The following is a 15,770-nucleotide window of genomic DNA, read 5'->3' on the forward strand; positions in this document are numbered from 1 at the left end:
GAGGGGCAGCTCAGTGGCACAGTGAATAGAGCACCAGACCTGGGGTCAGGAGGACCTGAGTTCAAATCCAGCCTCAGACACTCAATAGCTGCGTGACCTTGGGCAAGTTGCTTAAACCCAATTGCCTTGCCTTTCCCCTCAAAAAAAAAAAAAAAAGGAAAGTGGTTTGAACCTCAGCACTGCTGCTGCTTCCCAGGTGCTCTTTTTTCTGGTCTAATTGTTCATCTGTCAAATGAAGGAGTTGGACCATGTTAATATTCTGTGTTATGAAGTACCTTCCAGTTCTGACATTCCCTTTTCTAAGGGCCCTCCCAGCCCTGACATCCTGTGTTCTAAGGGCCCTCCCAGCTCTGACATCCTGTGTTCTAAGGGCCCTCCCAGCTCTGACATCCTGTGTTCTCAGGGCCCTCCCAGCCCTGACATCCTGTGTTCTAAGGGCCCTCCCAGCCCTGACATCCTGGGTTCTAAGGGCCCTCCTGTAGCAGCAAGCACCCCAAGCGTCCTCAGGGTTTGCTACCAACACAGGTTCTTGGATCTGCTTTGTTAAAGGAAAGCAACTCAAAATGGATTAACAAGCTTACTTTAATCAGTCAGACATATATCGTTTACCTTGTTCAGGGGAAAAGGTCAGCACCCCGAACTTCAAAGTACACAGACAGAAGACAGAAACAGATCTAGTAGACATATTTCAAACTGTCCAACTATTACATCCATACCCAGTCAACATCTGGGTTTCAACATCTGGGTTTTTTCAAAGCCGGGGGGGCTCCAGACAACGGCTTCCCAGAATCCATATCAAATCACAGAACACTTCTCAAAGTGAGCCCCCAAAACAAAGCTACACATCAGGGCTTATATAGCCTTCTCCTGGCTCAGAGAATGTAACAACCTTTTGGACCCACTGGCCAATCAAAAAGTATCTACTGAAAAACAAGCCTCCCACCCCAGGCTCCCTTCCCTGCACTTTAGCCTAGGGGCAGGGAAGATCTTCCAAATTTGCATTCCCATTACACCTCCCAGCTCTGACATTCTGGGTTCTAAAACCCTCCTAGCTCTAAATCCCATGCTCCTGTGAATGTTTGGAGTGAGCGTCCTATTCTTGATGTTTAACTGGGCACTCCTCCAGAATTATAGACAAGCTGAGAGAAGATCTCCATCATCACCACTATCTTCCCAAGTACTTTCCCCATAGCGCTCTGTGAAGTGGGCACAGTAAGCATTATTCCCATTTCATACATGAGGAAAGTAGGCCTTATGGAGGTAAAGAGACTGGCACAAGGTCACACAGTCAAGACCAGTAAGCAAACACATATTAAGCACCTACTGTTTACCAGTCACTGTGCTGAATGCTAGAGAGATGAAGAAAGGGTCCTTACCCTGAGGGAACTCACAGTAAATGTCAGGCCATCAATTCAAACCTAGGTGCCATTAAATCAAGCTATTTCCTCTAAAAACAGACCAAAAAGAAGAACAGGAGGGTCTAGAACCAAATGGGGATGCCAGGGAAATTCCCCCAAACCATGACTTCCCAATTTCCTCACCCCTCCCTCTGGATCTGGATAGTGCTTTGGGATCCTCAGCCTCCTGTGTTTCTTTCCTAGGGTGATTCTGGGGGGCCCCTGGCCTGTGAAGAGACCCCAGGTGTGTTTTATCTGGCAGGGGTTGTGAGCTGGGGGATTGGATGTGCTCAAGCTAAAAAGCCAGGAGTATACTCCCGGATGACCAGGCTCAAAGACTGGATCGTGGACACCATCTCACCTGGCCTGCAGACTGGCTCCACCCTCTCACCTGTCATTACCACTCACCCCCTAGGAGCAACGTCAAGCATAACAACCACACAGGTGACCACCAGCACACTGACCCCCAGACCAACCAGCACTACCACCCTCAAGACCACCAGCACACCCACCAGCAAGGCTACACTGAGGCCTAATAGCAGACCCACAACAAGCAAAACGACCCCACAGCCTACCAGCGATCCCACCACCAGGAGATCTACCAGTATGGTCATGACAACAACCCGGACCACCAGCAGCGAGCCACCCCCTCCACCACAAACCCCCCAACCGGCCACACCCATTCAGCTTCCAGGTACGGTAATCATAGGGGAAAGTTTGTTTGGGAGGCAAGGGCTTGTTGAAAAATTACCATTCTCAGACTGTTAGAGGCCACTTACCCCCTAAACAAGGATGTTCACTTGTATTTTGTGCTTGCAAATCATGGCGGCTCAGAGCTGGAAGAGGCCTTAGAAGTCATCTGATAGGGATTATTATTATTTTTTTGCTTTTTTTTTTTGGAGGGGAGAGGGTAGTGCAATTGGAGTTAAGTGACTTGCCCAAGGTCACGTGGCTAGTAAGTGTGTTGAGTGTCTGAGGCTGGATTTGAACTCAGGTCCTCCTGACTCCAGGGTTGGTGCTCTATTCACTGTGCCACCTAGCAGGCCCAGGGATTATTATTTTATAGATGAGGGCCCAAGGCATGGAGAGGCTCAGTTACTTGCCTAGGGTCACCTAGGTATACAGGGCAGAGCTTAGACTTGATTCCAAGTGCTTTCTGTGACAACAGGCTGCCTGCCTTCATTCATCCACTGAAAAAGTGAGTGAACCCCAACTTGGAAGCACTGACTGAGTAAAACCAAGGCCAGCTGGGAGGTGTGCCTGGAGCCACCAAAGCGGAGGCAGCCTGGGCTGGAAGGGGAAGCTGCCTCTGCTTCTGTGCTGGCCAACAGCCTTCCCATTCGTGGGTCACATCTGCCCAATGTTCTCATTGATTTTAATCTAGCACGTCACATCTATAGCTCTTTAAGCTTTACCAAGCATTTTACCTGTGTTATCTTGCTGGATCCTCACCAAGACCCTGGGAGGTAGAGGCTGTTTTCATCCCCATTTTATAGGAGAAGAAACTGAGGCAGACAGAGGTCAAATGATTTGCTCAGGATCACACAGTTAGTAAGTGTTCAAGGTGGGATTTGAACTCAGGTTACCAACATCATCATCATCATCATCATAGCTGACATTCATTGTGCTAAGCCCTTTACAATTATCATCTCATTTGATCCTCACGAGAACCCTGGGAAATAGGTGCTGTTATCTTCCCCATTTTTATAAGTGAGAAATCTAATTCAGACAGAGGTTAAGTGACTTGCCCAGGGTCACACAGCTAGTAAGTAACTGAGGCTGGATTTGAACTCAGGTCCTCCTGACTCCAGGCCCAGCACTCTCTCCATTGTGCCTCCTTAGTCACTGTATCAATGGCACTGCTTACCACATCTGCAGCTGACACAGAGCTAGGAGGGATGGCTAACCAACCCACCAGAGCCAAAACGAGCCTGATGGTCTAAAACAACAGGCAGAATCTAGTAAGAAGACATTTAATAGGAACAAATGTTGTTGAAAAGCCTGACTCCACAAGTATAAGATGAGAGAAGCATGGTTAGATAAGTTTTTCTGAAGATCTCTGGGTTTTCAGGCACTTCTAGGTCAATAAGGGGGCAGACTTATCTTCCCGAGTTCAAATCTGACCTCAGACACTTACTAGCTGTGTGACCCTGGACAAGTCACTTAGCCCTGTTTGCCTTAGTTTCCTCCTCTGTAAAATTAAATGGAGAAGGAAACAGCAAACCACTCCAGTATCTTTGCCAAGAAAAACTCCAAATGAGGTCACGGAGAGTCAGATACGACTGAACAACACCAAAGCTCAGGAGGATGCAGGAGTGAGACCTGGCAGCCCAGAAAGCCAACGAGATTTTGGTCCACACTGAGTGGTTTCCCTTCCACAGTAAGGAAGTGAGAACTCAGCTTTACTCTGCCCTGGTCAGACCAAACGAGGGTTAACGTTTGGGCCTGAACACCGCAGTTCGGATAAGATGGAACACCTCCAAAAGCAGACACCCAGATGTTAAAGCCACAAAAAAAGTAGATTCAGGTCCCACCCCTGCCTCCTACTTGTGTGCCCTTGGGCAAGTCACTTGACCTGCTTGGGCCTCAGTTTCCTCAACTGTCAAATGAAGCAGTTGGACAAGATGACTTTTAAGGTTCTTCTATCTACCTCACAGGGTTGTTGTGAGGATTTGTGAAGCACTTAGTGCAGGACCTGGCACATAGTAGGCACTCTCTTCCTGGACTCTTCCCTCCCCTTTCCAGCTCCAGATCTATGACCCTAAGACAGCAAAGGGTCTTGAGCCCATGCCTTAGATGATTAGTTAAAAGAACAGGGGATATTTAGCCTAGAGAAGACTCAGGAGAGCATGACAGCTGTCTCTAAGTATTTGAAGGGTTGATATGTCCAAGAGGGATTAGATTTGTTTGGCTCAACCACAGAACAAGGAGCTGTGGGCCACGTGGCAGTCACATGTGACTGGTGACATAAGGAAGAACTTCCTACTAATTAGAGATACCCCAAAGTGAAATGGGCTGTCTTGGGAGGTAGGGAGCTCCCCCTTCTCAGCAATTCCTCAAGTAGGAATCAGATGACTATTTGCAGGGGACATTGTAGGAGAGAGGTCTTTTGGATATTTTGGACCAGATCCAACTCAAAAATATAATTCTAGGACTGCTAGGTCACCCTGCCCCTGAGCAGGAATCCTTTCCATAACGTCCCTGACATCCACCCTTCATTCAAAGACAACCAGTAGTAAGAAACTCACTAGCTCTGGAAGCAGCCTAGGCCCCTTTGGGCAGCTCCAATGGACAGGCAGTTTTCCTTTGCATTGAGACTAAATCTGCTTCTCTACACATTCTCCACAACGATTCTAGTAGCAAAATAAACCGAATCCCTCTTCCATATATGATAGCCCAAAAGGTTTTGAGTAATCAATGTTCTCATAAATGACATTTACATGGTGACCCAAAGCTTGAAAAGCATTTACGTACATTGATAATGTCTGCCCTGAATCTTCTTTCTTGCAAGCCAAACATCCCCAGTCCCTTCTAGTGACCTTCCTTTTGGATGGCCCACAGTCCTCTCTCTTTCCTGGCCGCCCTTCCCTGGATGTCCTCCATCTTGTTCAGAGTCAATCATTCCTAGCTGATGAGCCAGGTGGAGAAATGTAACATCAGCACAAAAAATAAATAGGTCCATTTAGGGAACCCTCAGAGGGGCCCAACCAAGCTCAGGCAGTTGACTAATGACCAACAGAGATCAACCATGATCAGTGTTGGTGCATGGGCCCTGGGCTGATCTTGATGATCCCAAGCTAAAACCTTTTCATCTCATAGAATTCTGGAATGGAGAGGAACCTTCGGGGGTCATCTAGTCCAATCCACAACTGAATTTCACTGGACTCTGGTTTATTCAATGTAAAAAAGGGTCATTACTATCATCATCATTATTAGCAAGACACTTTCTCCCAAACCCCCAGTGAAGCAGGCAGTGCCACGGTCACCCCAAAAGTAACTTTCAGAGCCAGGTCATAGAATCATAGATTTCTAGCAGGAAGGGGCCTTACTTTAAAGGTCATCTTGTTCTCTCCTCTGCTTTTATAGATGAGGAAACTGAGACCCAGAGAAATTAAATAATGTCCAATATCCCATAAAGTAGTAAGTGGCAGAGCTGAGATTTGAACCCTGGTCACGACTCCAAATCTAGCACCCTCTCCCCTGCCTCCTGTGTCCAAGTTCAGTCCTCTTTCCACTAAGGAATAATAATATGCTGCTTTAAATTTTGCAAAGTTCTTTATAAACATCTCATCTGATCCCCACCACCACTCTGGGATGTAGGTGCTTTTTTTTAATCCCCATTTTACAAATGAGGAAACAGAGACTGGAAACATTTAAAATGACCTGCCCATGGTCACATCTATAGTAGGTGTGTGAGGCAGGTTCTGCACTCTGGCCTCCCTCACTCTGAGACTTTATCACCTTATACCACCTCGCTATTTAAAAGATGTACTCTGAGGTTCCTTCCAGAGCCAATACCAGGTGATTCTATGAATGCTCCTGACAAATGACTGTTCTGCCCATGACAGGGACGTTGCTGTCTCCCCAGGGAGCCCATTCCACTTTAAGAGAAAATTCATTTCAGAAGCTCTCCCTTCTGTGAAGCCAAATTTAGACTTCCAGTGACTTCCAATCAGCCACTGGTGCAAGCACTCTTTCCAGGAGCTACACAGAACCAGCGTGACCCTTTTTCCTGACGGCAGCCTAGAATTACTCTCTCTGCAGAAGCTCGGCTCTTTTCTCAGGCTTCCCCATGGTGTGGGTAGGAGGTGGGAGGGCTAGGAAGACAGCTGGCTGCTAGGGTCTCTGTGCATTCTGTCTCTGCCCTCTCCCCTCTCTCCAGACTGCGGTGTCTCTCCAGTGGGTACCCTGACCAAGATTGTTGGCGGCAGCACTGCCAGCCGTGGGGAATGGCCCTGGCAGGTCAGTCTCTGGCTGAGGAGGAAGGAACACAAGTGTGGGGCGGTGCTGATTGCAGACAGGTGGCTGCTCACTGCCGCTCACTGCTTTGACGTGTAAGTCCATTTGATGGGACTGAAAGCAGTTTGGGGGAGGAAGGATAGGGGAGGGGGATTGAACTCAATTTCCTCATCTATAAAATCAGCGGGTAAGGCTAAATGATCTACCAGGGTGGTACGGTGAGTCCACAGCTCAGTTTCCTGGCTTCTTCCAGGGACATTCTCTCTGCCTCTCTGGCAGAATCTATAGCAATTCTGGCCTAGTGGTAACATCCTAACCCCCTTTGGAGGTCAGGGGTTCCACGGACAGGCCCAGAAACAAGCCAATAGCAAATGGCTTCAGTTCCATCATGGGAGAAGAAAGTGAGGAGACCCTGGGAAAGTCCTGAGGCATCTCCCTAGGCTGACTCTGGGGGTATCTCTCTCATCTCTCTTTTCTATATCTGTCTGGTGGGTCTGTACCTTCCCCCATCACCTCCTGGGTTTGACTCACCTCCTCTACCTGTTTTCCCCTTCAATTCAATTCAATGAACATTCATAGGAATGCCAAGACAGATAAGACACAGGACACACTCTGGGCCCCAGCTCTCCATCTGTAAAATGAAGGAGTTGGAGCCAATGACTTCGAAGGTCCCTTCTAGCTCTAAATCTCCATTCCTGTGTATCTTGACCCCCCAAAAGGCAATGAATTTAGCTTGGAATGACCTATGCTTGATGAAGCCCTCCTAGATGTTGAACAACCATCTCTCTAAGAAACCTTTCTAGAATTTCCCCAAGAATCAACATCAAACTCCCAGCCAAGAGTTTGCAGACTTCATTCTCTTCTAGGTTCTGACATTTGCCCTTCCCCAGACTTGTGGTACTCCCCCAGTCTCCCGGGTCTTTCCCAGGTTGCTTACAATGGCCCGGCTCTTTCCTGTCCAAGGATGCTAGTCTTTTTAGTCGTGGTGACTTGAATTCATCAAGAGCCACCAAGGGCTCTATTCCTCTCTCCTCATTAATCTAAGGTGTGCTGTGGCACTTGTCCTGTTAGCCATTTCTGCTCTCTCCTTCCTGGGACAAAGGTCCTTCTTCTTGTCAGAGAAAACTGAAGCAAAATAAAATCAGGTCTGCCTCTCTGTTGTCAGTTCTCATTGTCCTGTCCACCCCAGGGCAGAGGTCTTACTTAAATTCCTTCTTGGATCAAATTCTGTCTCCTAATATATCTTAAAAACAAAACAACCAGAAAATAAACCCACAATCCTTTTTGTGGTTCATAGCTTCCCTGGCCAATCTCAGTTATTTCTATGCATTGGCACTCCTGCCACTATTTTATAGGACCTCATGCCAAGCTATTATATTCATTCTCTGTGATCTGACCTTGCTTCCACCTCCTGTGCATTTTTTTAAAATATAAATAGGTTAGTGAGTTCCCTTTACATCTATATCAATTTCTTCAGAACAAATCCTATTTTTCTTCCTGTAAGTCTGGAAGGAAGCCTGGGAAACCAAAGAACTGCCAGGAGGCACTTTCCTGTAGGAGGATTAGCAACACACAGTCATCAGGAAGTCTTTGTAAAAGAAGACACCTTTCCAGTCTTATCTCAGTTATTCTACATTCCAGCCAAACTGGACCAATCTCTGTTCTGTATGTATCCTGTGGATCTTCCACAGCTCATTATTCTCTGTGCCTAGATTGTCCTCTCCCAACTCCCATCTCTGTTGAACTCAGAGTAGTACTTAGCATGGTATCTGGCACAAAGCTGATACTCAATAAATGTTTATTGATTGATTGGTTTGAAGCAGGAAGCTATGAGTTAGCACCCTGCTCAGTGTGATGTGGCTGCTCTTAAGAGTCAAGGAAAGAATGGGGTGGCACAGGGTTTCGGGGCATCTCTTCTCTAAAACCGTGATGATCGGCTTGCCACAGAGAACAGTCAAGCAAATGCCGCTCCTTCACGTTCCTTTCTAATGCCACAAAAAGGCAAGAAGCATCTTGGCATATCTGATGCCCCACCCACTAGAAAGACTTCAGTGCAGATGGTGCTGCCAGCTAACACAAGCAAGCCCCAAAGACACAGGAAATAGGCTGAAGACACGAATGCTTTCATCACATGCTAATGACGCCTTAACAAAATGGAACCATGTTTTCAGTTATTGGCAAGAGCTTCAACCCACTTTTTGTCACGTCTCACAACAATGTATCGCAGATCTGTGCGGGGCAGCTACACAAAATAACTTCCTCCCTAAGCTCAGACTGGATGAAATAAGAGCTAAAATGGGGGACCCCCTCATTGCTAAAGCCAAAGAGCCTGAAGTTTTTAAAAACAAACTTCCCTTCACACAAACTCCAGAAATTCAACTCAACACCGAAATGTGTTTAATATAATTTGTAAGATAAATAATACTTACAGTTCAACTGATTTGGGTTCTTTTTTCTTTTTTTATATCTTTTGTTTCTGCATCACCTTCATTTCCCAATATGTTTCTCTCCCCTCCTCTACCCAGAGAGCCTTGAGTGACAATCTCAGGCTAAGAAGACAAACATGCAATGTCTCACTGCCATGAGCAAATAACCATCACAGATGGATGGAGGGAAGGAGGGAGAGAGGGAAGAGGAAAGTCCCTCTTCTGTGTTAAGTCCAAAGGAGAGTCACAGACCCAGGAGAAGGAAGGCAGAGAGGGGAAAAAATTATCTCTCCCTTTTAAAGGTGGAGTGGACAACTCCTGCTGCTCATTGCCCAGTCCTCTGCCTCAGGTCCTATATCACAACAGGGTCAGGATACGGTCCATCTGGAGCTGGTCCAGAAGACCCTGATTGCCGAAGAGGCAAACTCACATATGTTGCTGGAAGCAACCAAGGCATAGCTTCAGTGTCTCACAAGCTCCATGGGATCAGGCCAAAGACCCATCCCCAGAATGTACTTTGATCCAAACTCCAACACAGAACACTAGCAAAGCACTTGGCCAGCTTCCTTTCAGACATGAGCCTAATCCTACTTTTTTAAAAATAAATTTGTGTTAATATCTTTTATTTCTGTTGCTGACATTTTTCCTTCTATTCCTTCCCCACTCCCTTCCTCGAGAGCCATCCCATATACCAAAGAAAATTTTTTAAAGAAATCAAAAAGGATTCTTCTGAATCAAAGGATACTTGCTATCAAAAGATGAGAATGCTAATGACCCCTCCAAATATGTGCTCATGTTTTTACACAAAGTACTCACAGCTTGTATCAGTAAATCAACAAGTTATTAAAGGCTTCACTGTGCTGGGTACTGGTGATACAAGCACCCATATGACTTAAAAGGGCCCTATTCACTCCTGTGATTCCAGGAGACCAATGATGATGCAGCTTAAACACCTTCAGAGAGAGAGGTGGTGGACTCGGGGTACGGAATGAGATATACATCTTTGGACCTGGCAAACGTGGAGATTTGTTTTGCTTAACCACACTTCCTTATGTGTTAAAATGGTTTTCTTTTTCCAATGGGGAAGGCAGGAGCAAAAGAAAATTAATACTTAATTTTTTAAAAAGCAAAACAAGTGAAATTTTAAAAGAAAAAGAGAGAAGAGCTGGAACAGATTTCATATTTTACAGACAGGAAAATGACTTCTCCAAGGTAACACAGTTGTTAAAGCCTCAAACCCTGATCTGACTCCAAATGCAGCTACAATATACTCCCGTGTTTCCCCGATAATAAGACACTGTCTTTTTTTTTTTTTTTTTTGGGAAAGAAAAACACCAGAGGGCTTATTTTCAGGGGAGGGCTTATGTTGTCCTACCTCAGCTCTCCTCCGAGGCACTGCTCTCAATGGCGCCAGCAAGCAAATTACTGGGGAAGAACAGCTCTGATTGGATGCAGCTCGGAGCGTGGTGTGCGTTTCACGGGGGAGGAGGGACGACAGAGGGTACCGTAATGTAGCGTGTAGCGCAGGGGATCACCTTCACTACAGTAGCAATCTCAATAGGGCTTATTTTCGGGGGAGGGCTTATTTTAGAGGAATCTTACACAGTAAGGGGAGGGTTTATTTTTGGGATAGGTCTTATTATCGGGGAAACAGGGTCTTTCCTTTTGTCCCTCCCAAGGGAAGGGAGACTCTGGACTTGACAATGGACATTCCCTTGTCTCTGGCTCCCCCTGCTGTCTCTAAAGATGCTGATAAGATGCTACAGTTTCTGAGCTGAAACACACCTCTCTTCATTTCATCTTCAGTGTCGGCTTTGAGAGCCAGCTTGGTGACGAGTGGACAGAATATGCTGGAATTGGAATCGGGAAGACCTGAGTTTGAATATCGTCTCAGGCCCTTACTAAGCTTGCCTGAGCAATTCACAAAAACTCAGCCTCAGTTTCCTCATCTGTAAAATGGGGATAATGTAATCTCCTGAGGGTATTCTGAGGAACAAATGAAATAACATATGTAAAGGGCTTTGCATATCTTAAAACTGATACAAACATTAGCTACTAGCAATAGCAATAACTTTTAAAATAACAGATGAGGGTGAAAAGTCACCCTGAAACTAAAACATTTCAATGATTCCCTATAGTTTCCCAAAAGATTATGTTAAAATCTAAAGGAAGTGTTTTCACCAAAGCTCTTTATTTACAGTCTCAACCTAGAAACTGTTGTGTATTCCCTTAGGGTCACAGGATGATAAATTTAGAGGGGAAACAGAGCTCAGAATCATGGATCCAGAGCTAAAGGGGCCTCCAGAGACTGACCCCCTCATTTTACAGGAAGACACAGAGGCCAGGGGCCTAACTTTATGCCCTGGTTCTGCCACTTGGCATCCTGGGCAAGGAACTTCATCCGTCTGATGAGGGGGTTGGATCAGAACCTCTCTAAAACCCCTTCTGGCTTTAGATCTTAGCCTTTCCTCCCTCCTTGATTAAATTCCTTGAGGGCAGGTATTTATTGGGGGTGGAGCGAGGAAGCTTCTGTGCCCTGGAAGTTATGTCAGGAAGACCATGAGCAGGTCATTTAACCTGAGCCTCTGTTCCCTCAGCTGTAAAATGAAGGTTAATACTTCCAGTCCACTGCACAGGGTAGGAAAATGTTTTAAGATTAGTAGCCCTTAGAGACTGAATGAAACTAGTAAAATTCTCCTCCATGGCTTCAGTTACAGTGACCCCAACCTGTGGGTGGCCTTCCTGGGGACGGCCTCCCTAAGCGGCATAGATGGTAAGGTCGAGAAGGTGTACCGAATTTACAAGCACCCATTCTACAACGTCTACACTCTGGACTATGATGTGGCCCTCCTGGAACTCTCGGCTCCTGTGAAATACACCAGCGTCATCAAGCCCATCTGTCTCCCAGACCACTCTCACCTCTTCACTGAAGGCACAAAGTGTTTCATCACTGGCTGGGGGTCCATCCGGGAAGGTGGTAGGTGAATCACTTACAGCTTCCCTGGGCACTGCCACTGCCCAGTTTACCCCACGCCCTCTAATCCAAGGCTCAAGGACAGGCAGAACTTAGGGTGATCAAGCCCAGTTTAAGCAGAGGCAGGACGAAGATTCATCAGATCACTTACAGATAAGCTCTACAAAACAACCAGTCACACCTCTCTGCTTAGACCCTCTAACCTTAAATCTAATACATCTTGGAAAGGGAGAAAAAAAATGAGAACAGGGAGTGGGAATAGGAAGAAAACAAGCATTTATTAAGCACCTACTACATTCTAGGATTGGGCAGCTGGGTGGCACAGGGATTAGAACACCGGGCCTAGAATCATGAAGATTCACCTCCCTGAGTTCAAATCCAGCTTCAGACACTAGCTGCACGACCCTGGGCAAGACACTTAACCCTGTTTGCCTCAGTTTCCTTATCTGTAAAATGAGCTGGAAAAGAAAATGGCAGACCACTCCAAACTTGCCAAGAAAACCCCAAAGGGGTCAGGAAGAGTCAGACATGACCAAACAAGACATCATTCCAAGCACTGCGCTAAAGTGATAATTTCATTTGGTAATAAGCAGCAGCATGTTATCACAATACCTAACACCCAACAGTACACTTGCTAAGCCAAATAAGGCATGTGGTACCACAGAGGAGCTCTGAATTTGGAGTCAGATTATCTTGGGCATGTCACTTCCCCGGGTCTATTTCCTCATTGGCATAGGGAGGCTACTAGCCCATCCAGCCTCTAAGGGCCCTTGCCCTTCTGATTCACCTCGTTACTCCAGGCCCCTCCTTTATGCTCAATGAGCCCCATCCCTCACCTGCAGAAGCTTCCTCTCCAGCTCACTGTCCCACAGGGCTTTGTAGCTGGAACTGGGTATCAACGCAAGGGCTACTTTATACTCTCTATCAGAAGCCTCTGCTCGTGGCAGACCCCACAGTAACAGGCTCTATCTGAAGTATATTGGTTAGATCCAAACACGTTTTAGGAAGGAAAATGAGCTGGATCACTTCAAGCAGGATCAAAGCAACCGTGAGAGGGAAGGCTCCCAAGAGCTCAAGTGTAAGGATGTCTGACCTGGAGAACTTCAAGGGGCCAGAAGAGGGACTAAAAGCTTAGGCAGGACATGATCCTTCAACGATGTGAAGGACTGCCACCCAAAAGAGACTGGACTCATTCTTCAGAGTCCCAGAAATAGAAGTGATGGCCCCAAGTTGTGGAGAGGCAAACAGGCTGGGGTAAAGAAAAAATTAACAATTAGTTGTCCAAAAGAGGGCAGGATCACTAATGGGAGGCGTTAGCTCCCCCCTCCTAGAGACCCTCCAGCAGAATCCCAGTAACCTCTCGGTGGGATGTTACCAAAAGGAGTCCTGAGATTCTCCCCTTTGCTCCCCACCCACCACGTGGCCCTCCTCCAGGTTGAGCTAACTCCCATTTGTGCTGAACAGGGCTGATGGCAAGGCACCTGCAGAAGGCAGCAGTGAACATCATTGGAGAAGAGACATGCAGGAAGTTCTACCCCATCCAGATCAGTAACAGAATGCTGTGCGCAGGCTTCACCCAGGGAGGTGTGGACAGCTGCTCGGTGAGGCCCTTGCTGCACTGTCCCTGGGGTTCCCCAGGACAAGTCTAAATGCTCCAGGCTTTCTCTTCTCTGTAACCAGTTGCAGCCAACACTGGGCACATACCCTAGCCCATCAAGCCTTAGATCCAGACCACACTTTTAACTTGGTTGTAAAATTAGAATACTTGTGCTATTTGGCTCACAGTTCTTAGGGGGAAAATGCTCTGTAAGCATTTAAAGCAGTTTTAACCACTGTGAGGAGAGCAGGGCAGAAATGATCATTATTTTACAGACTAGGAAACTGAGGCCCAAGCAGGTGACATGACTTGCAATGTGATGCCCAGTTAGCAGCAGAGCTGGGACTGCTGCCTAAGCCTCCCCAAGTGCTCATTCCATGGATCTTACTAGCGGTGAAATCCCTTCTTCCCAGCAGGGGAAGAGGGCAGCCTGTCTTCTCCAGGGTCCCAGCACAGCTGCCTCTGACCCTCTCGCTTCTCTCATCCTCCTTCCAGGGTGACGCCGGGGGCCCACTGGCTTGCAAGGAGCCTGCCGGGAGGTGGTTTCTTGCTGGGGTCACCAGCTGGGGGTATGGCTGTGCCAGACCATACTTCCCAGGTGTCTACTCCAAGGTGACAGCTGTAAGGGGCTGGATCAGGCAGAACATCAGACTGTGACTGGCCAGGAAGATGAGGAGGCATGTGGCCAGGTCGAAGTGCCACCAGCTTTAGGAGTCAACCTGAAGCAGGCACTGGCTGCTGACCCGAAGGAGTGTCTCCTTATGTTGGACAGCAGTGAGAGTCTGAAAGCCAAGAACCATCCCACATAGTGACTGCTGGAAAGGTGGTCTCTACCACCTGGGGTGGGTGTAGGGCAGGGGAAGGTGTGGGGAGCTGCATTTAACATGGTGCAATCATATTAGGCTCTTTTGAACAAGTAAACATTACCTGTTTCAGACTCCAGCTTGTGGGGGAAGAATGACTCAGCCCTTCCCCAGCAGGCCACCCTTAGTCTAGGAGTAAGACTGCTGGGACCCATTACTTACTAGCACTAGTCACAGGCAGCGAATGTTGTCATTCTGTGCCTTTGTGTCCCCAGGGCTGAGCACAGGGAATCTCAAACACATTAGCTGGCACTGAATAAATGTTTGCTGAATTTTACTCCACTGGTTGGATGACCAAGGACTAATCATTTAACCTCCTGGAGACTGTTTGTTCTTCTGTAAAATGGAGATGATTCTTTAATACTTATACTATCAGCCTCACAGAGATGAAATGTAAACCTTAAAGTGTTACAGGTACGTATGGGAATTATTTCAGTCATCATTCCTCCCCCCATCGAGAGCTGACCCTCACAGGATGATGTGACTGTTGCTAGCACCTCAGCATCCAGACCAAGGCCCCCCTGAATCCCTGTGGCACCCGCCACATGGAGTCAAAACAGCCAGGAGGAAGCCTCCCCAATCCTTACAATGTACAACAGCATCCTTGGTGGCTAGGGGGTACAGCAGATAGGGCACTGGGCCTAGAATCAGGGAGACCCAAGTCTGAATACAGTCATAGACACCACGAGACTCTGGGTAACTCATCTAACCTGTCTGCCTGCTTCCTCAACCATAAAATGGAAATGGCACCTCCCTGGCAGGGCGGCTGTGATATTTATAAAGAAGCTGTTGTGATTAAGTACAGTGCCAGGTACACTATGTAAATGCTATTATTATTATTATTATTCCTTCTCAAGGCAGCTCCAGCTGGACGCCTTCAAAAGGCTGTCCTCTTCCCCATGCTCTGGATCACTACAGCCCCATTATACCAAAGGGAAGTGAAAGGGGGGAAACACAGTAGAGGGAGACTGACTAACTCACACTATTATGCTAAGATTTGAGTAGACCCCTAGTCTCAGCTCTTCATTTTAGAGAGATCACATGACTTGCCCAAGGTCACGGGGGGGAGGGGGAGAGAAGCCCCAGTGACTCCACATCTAGGCCCCTGCCCCCCACAGCCTGGCCAGGCAAGGCAGGACATCCCACCTAGCCCACTCCCAACCAGGATATATCCCCTCTCAGCGGCACAAACCTTTGAAAGAAAAATCCATACACTTTATCATTGCTCTGAAGATGGAGAGAAGTTTCTCTGGTGACAGCAATTTACTGTTTTCTGGATGACAGGGAGTGATGACATTGTCCCTTGCCCCCCAGGCTCATGAGCTGCACATCCCCCACCCGGGGGAGTCAGCCACACCTTTCCCAAGGACCAGCCAAAGGCTCAGCTCTGAATGGGTGAATGAATGCCTGGTGCCAGCCACGGTCAGGGACATCTGGGAGGTGGCCAGGGTGGCCAGGAGCTTCCGCAGCCTACAGGAGGCCATCCTTTGGCTGAAGGCTGAGACCACGGCAGAGAAGGGGAGAGCTGGGCCCTTAGAGAAGGGCAGAGATCCA

General features: G+C 47.4%; 1 protein-coding gene across 1 annotated transcript in view; it reads left to right on the plus strand.

Moving 5' to 3' along the window:
• Positions 1-15,653, plus strand: part of TMPRSS9 (transmembrane serine protease 9) — a 106,331-nt gene extending 90,678 nt beyond the window's left edge. Inside the window, exons 15-19 of the mRNA XM_069076677.1 lie at positions 1,602-2,091; positions 6,280-6,451; positions 11,494-11,759; positions 13,221-13,357; positions 13,849-15,653. Of these exons, the coding sequence (XP_068932778.1) occupies positions 1,602-2,091; positions 6,280-6,451; positions 11,494-11,759; positions 13,221-13,357; positions 13,849-14,010 (1,227 nt within the window). The 3' untranslated portion in view covers positions 14,011-15,653. The remainder of the gene's footprint in view (positions 1-1,601; positions 2,092-6,279; positions 6,452-11,493; positions 11,760-13,220; positions 13,358-13,848) is intronic.
• The last annotated feature ends 117 nt before the right edge of the window (positions 15,654-15,770 follow it).

This window comes from Petaurus breviceps, unplaced genomic scaffold (genome assembly GCF_028583685.1).
Source record: "Petaurus breviceps papuanus isolate PSGF00001 unplaced genomic scaffold, PetGlider_PUasm1.0 108, whole genome shotgun sequence".
Lineage (NCBI taxonomy): Eukaryota > Metazoa > Chordata > Mammalia > Diprotodontia > Petauridae > Petaurus > Petaurus breviceps.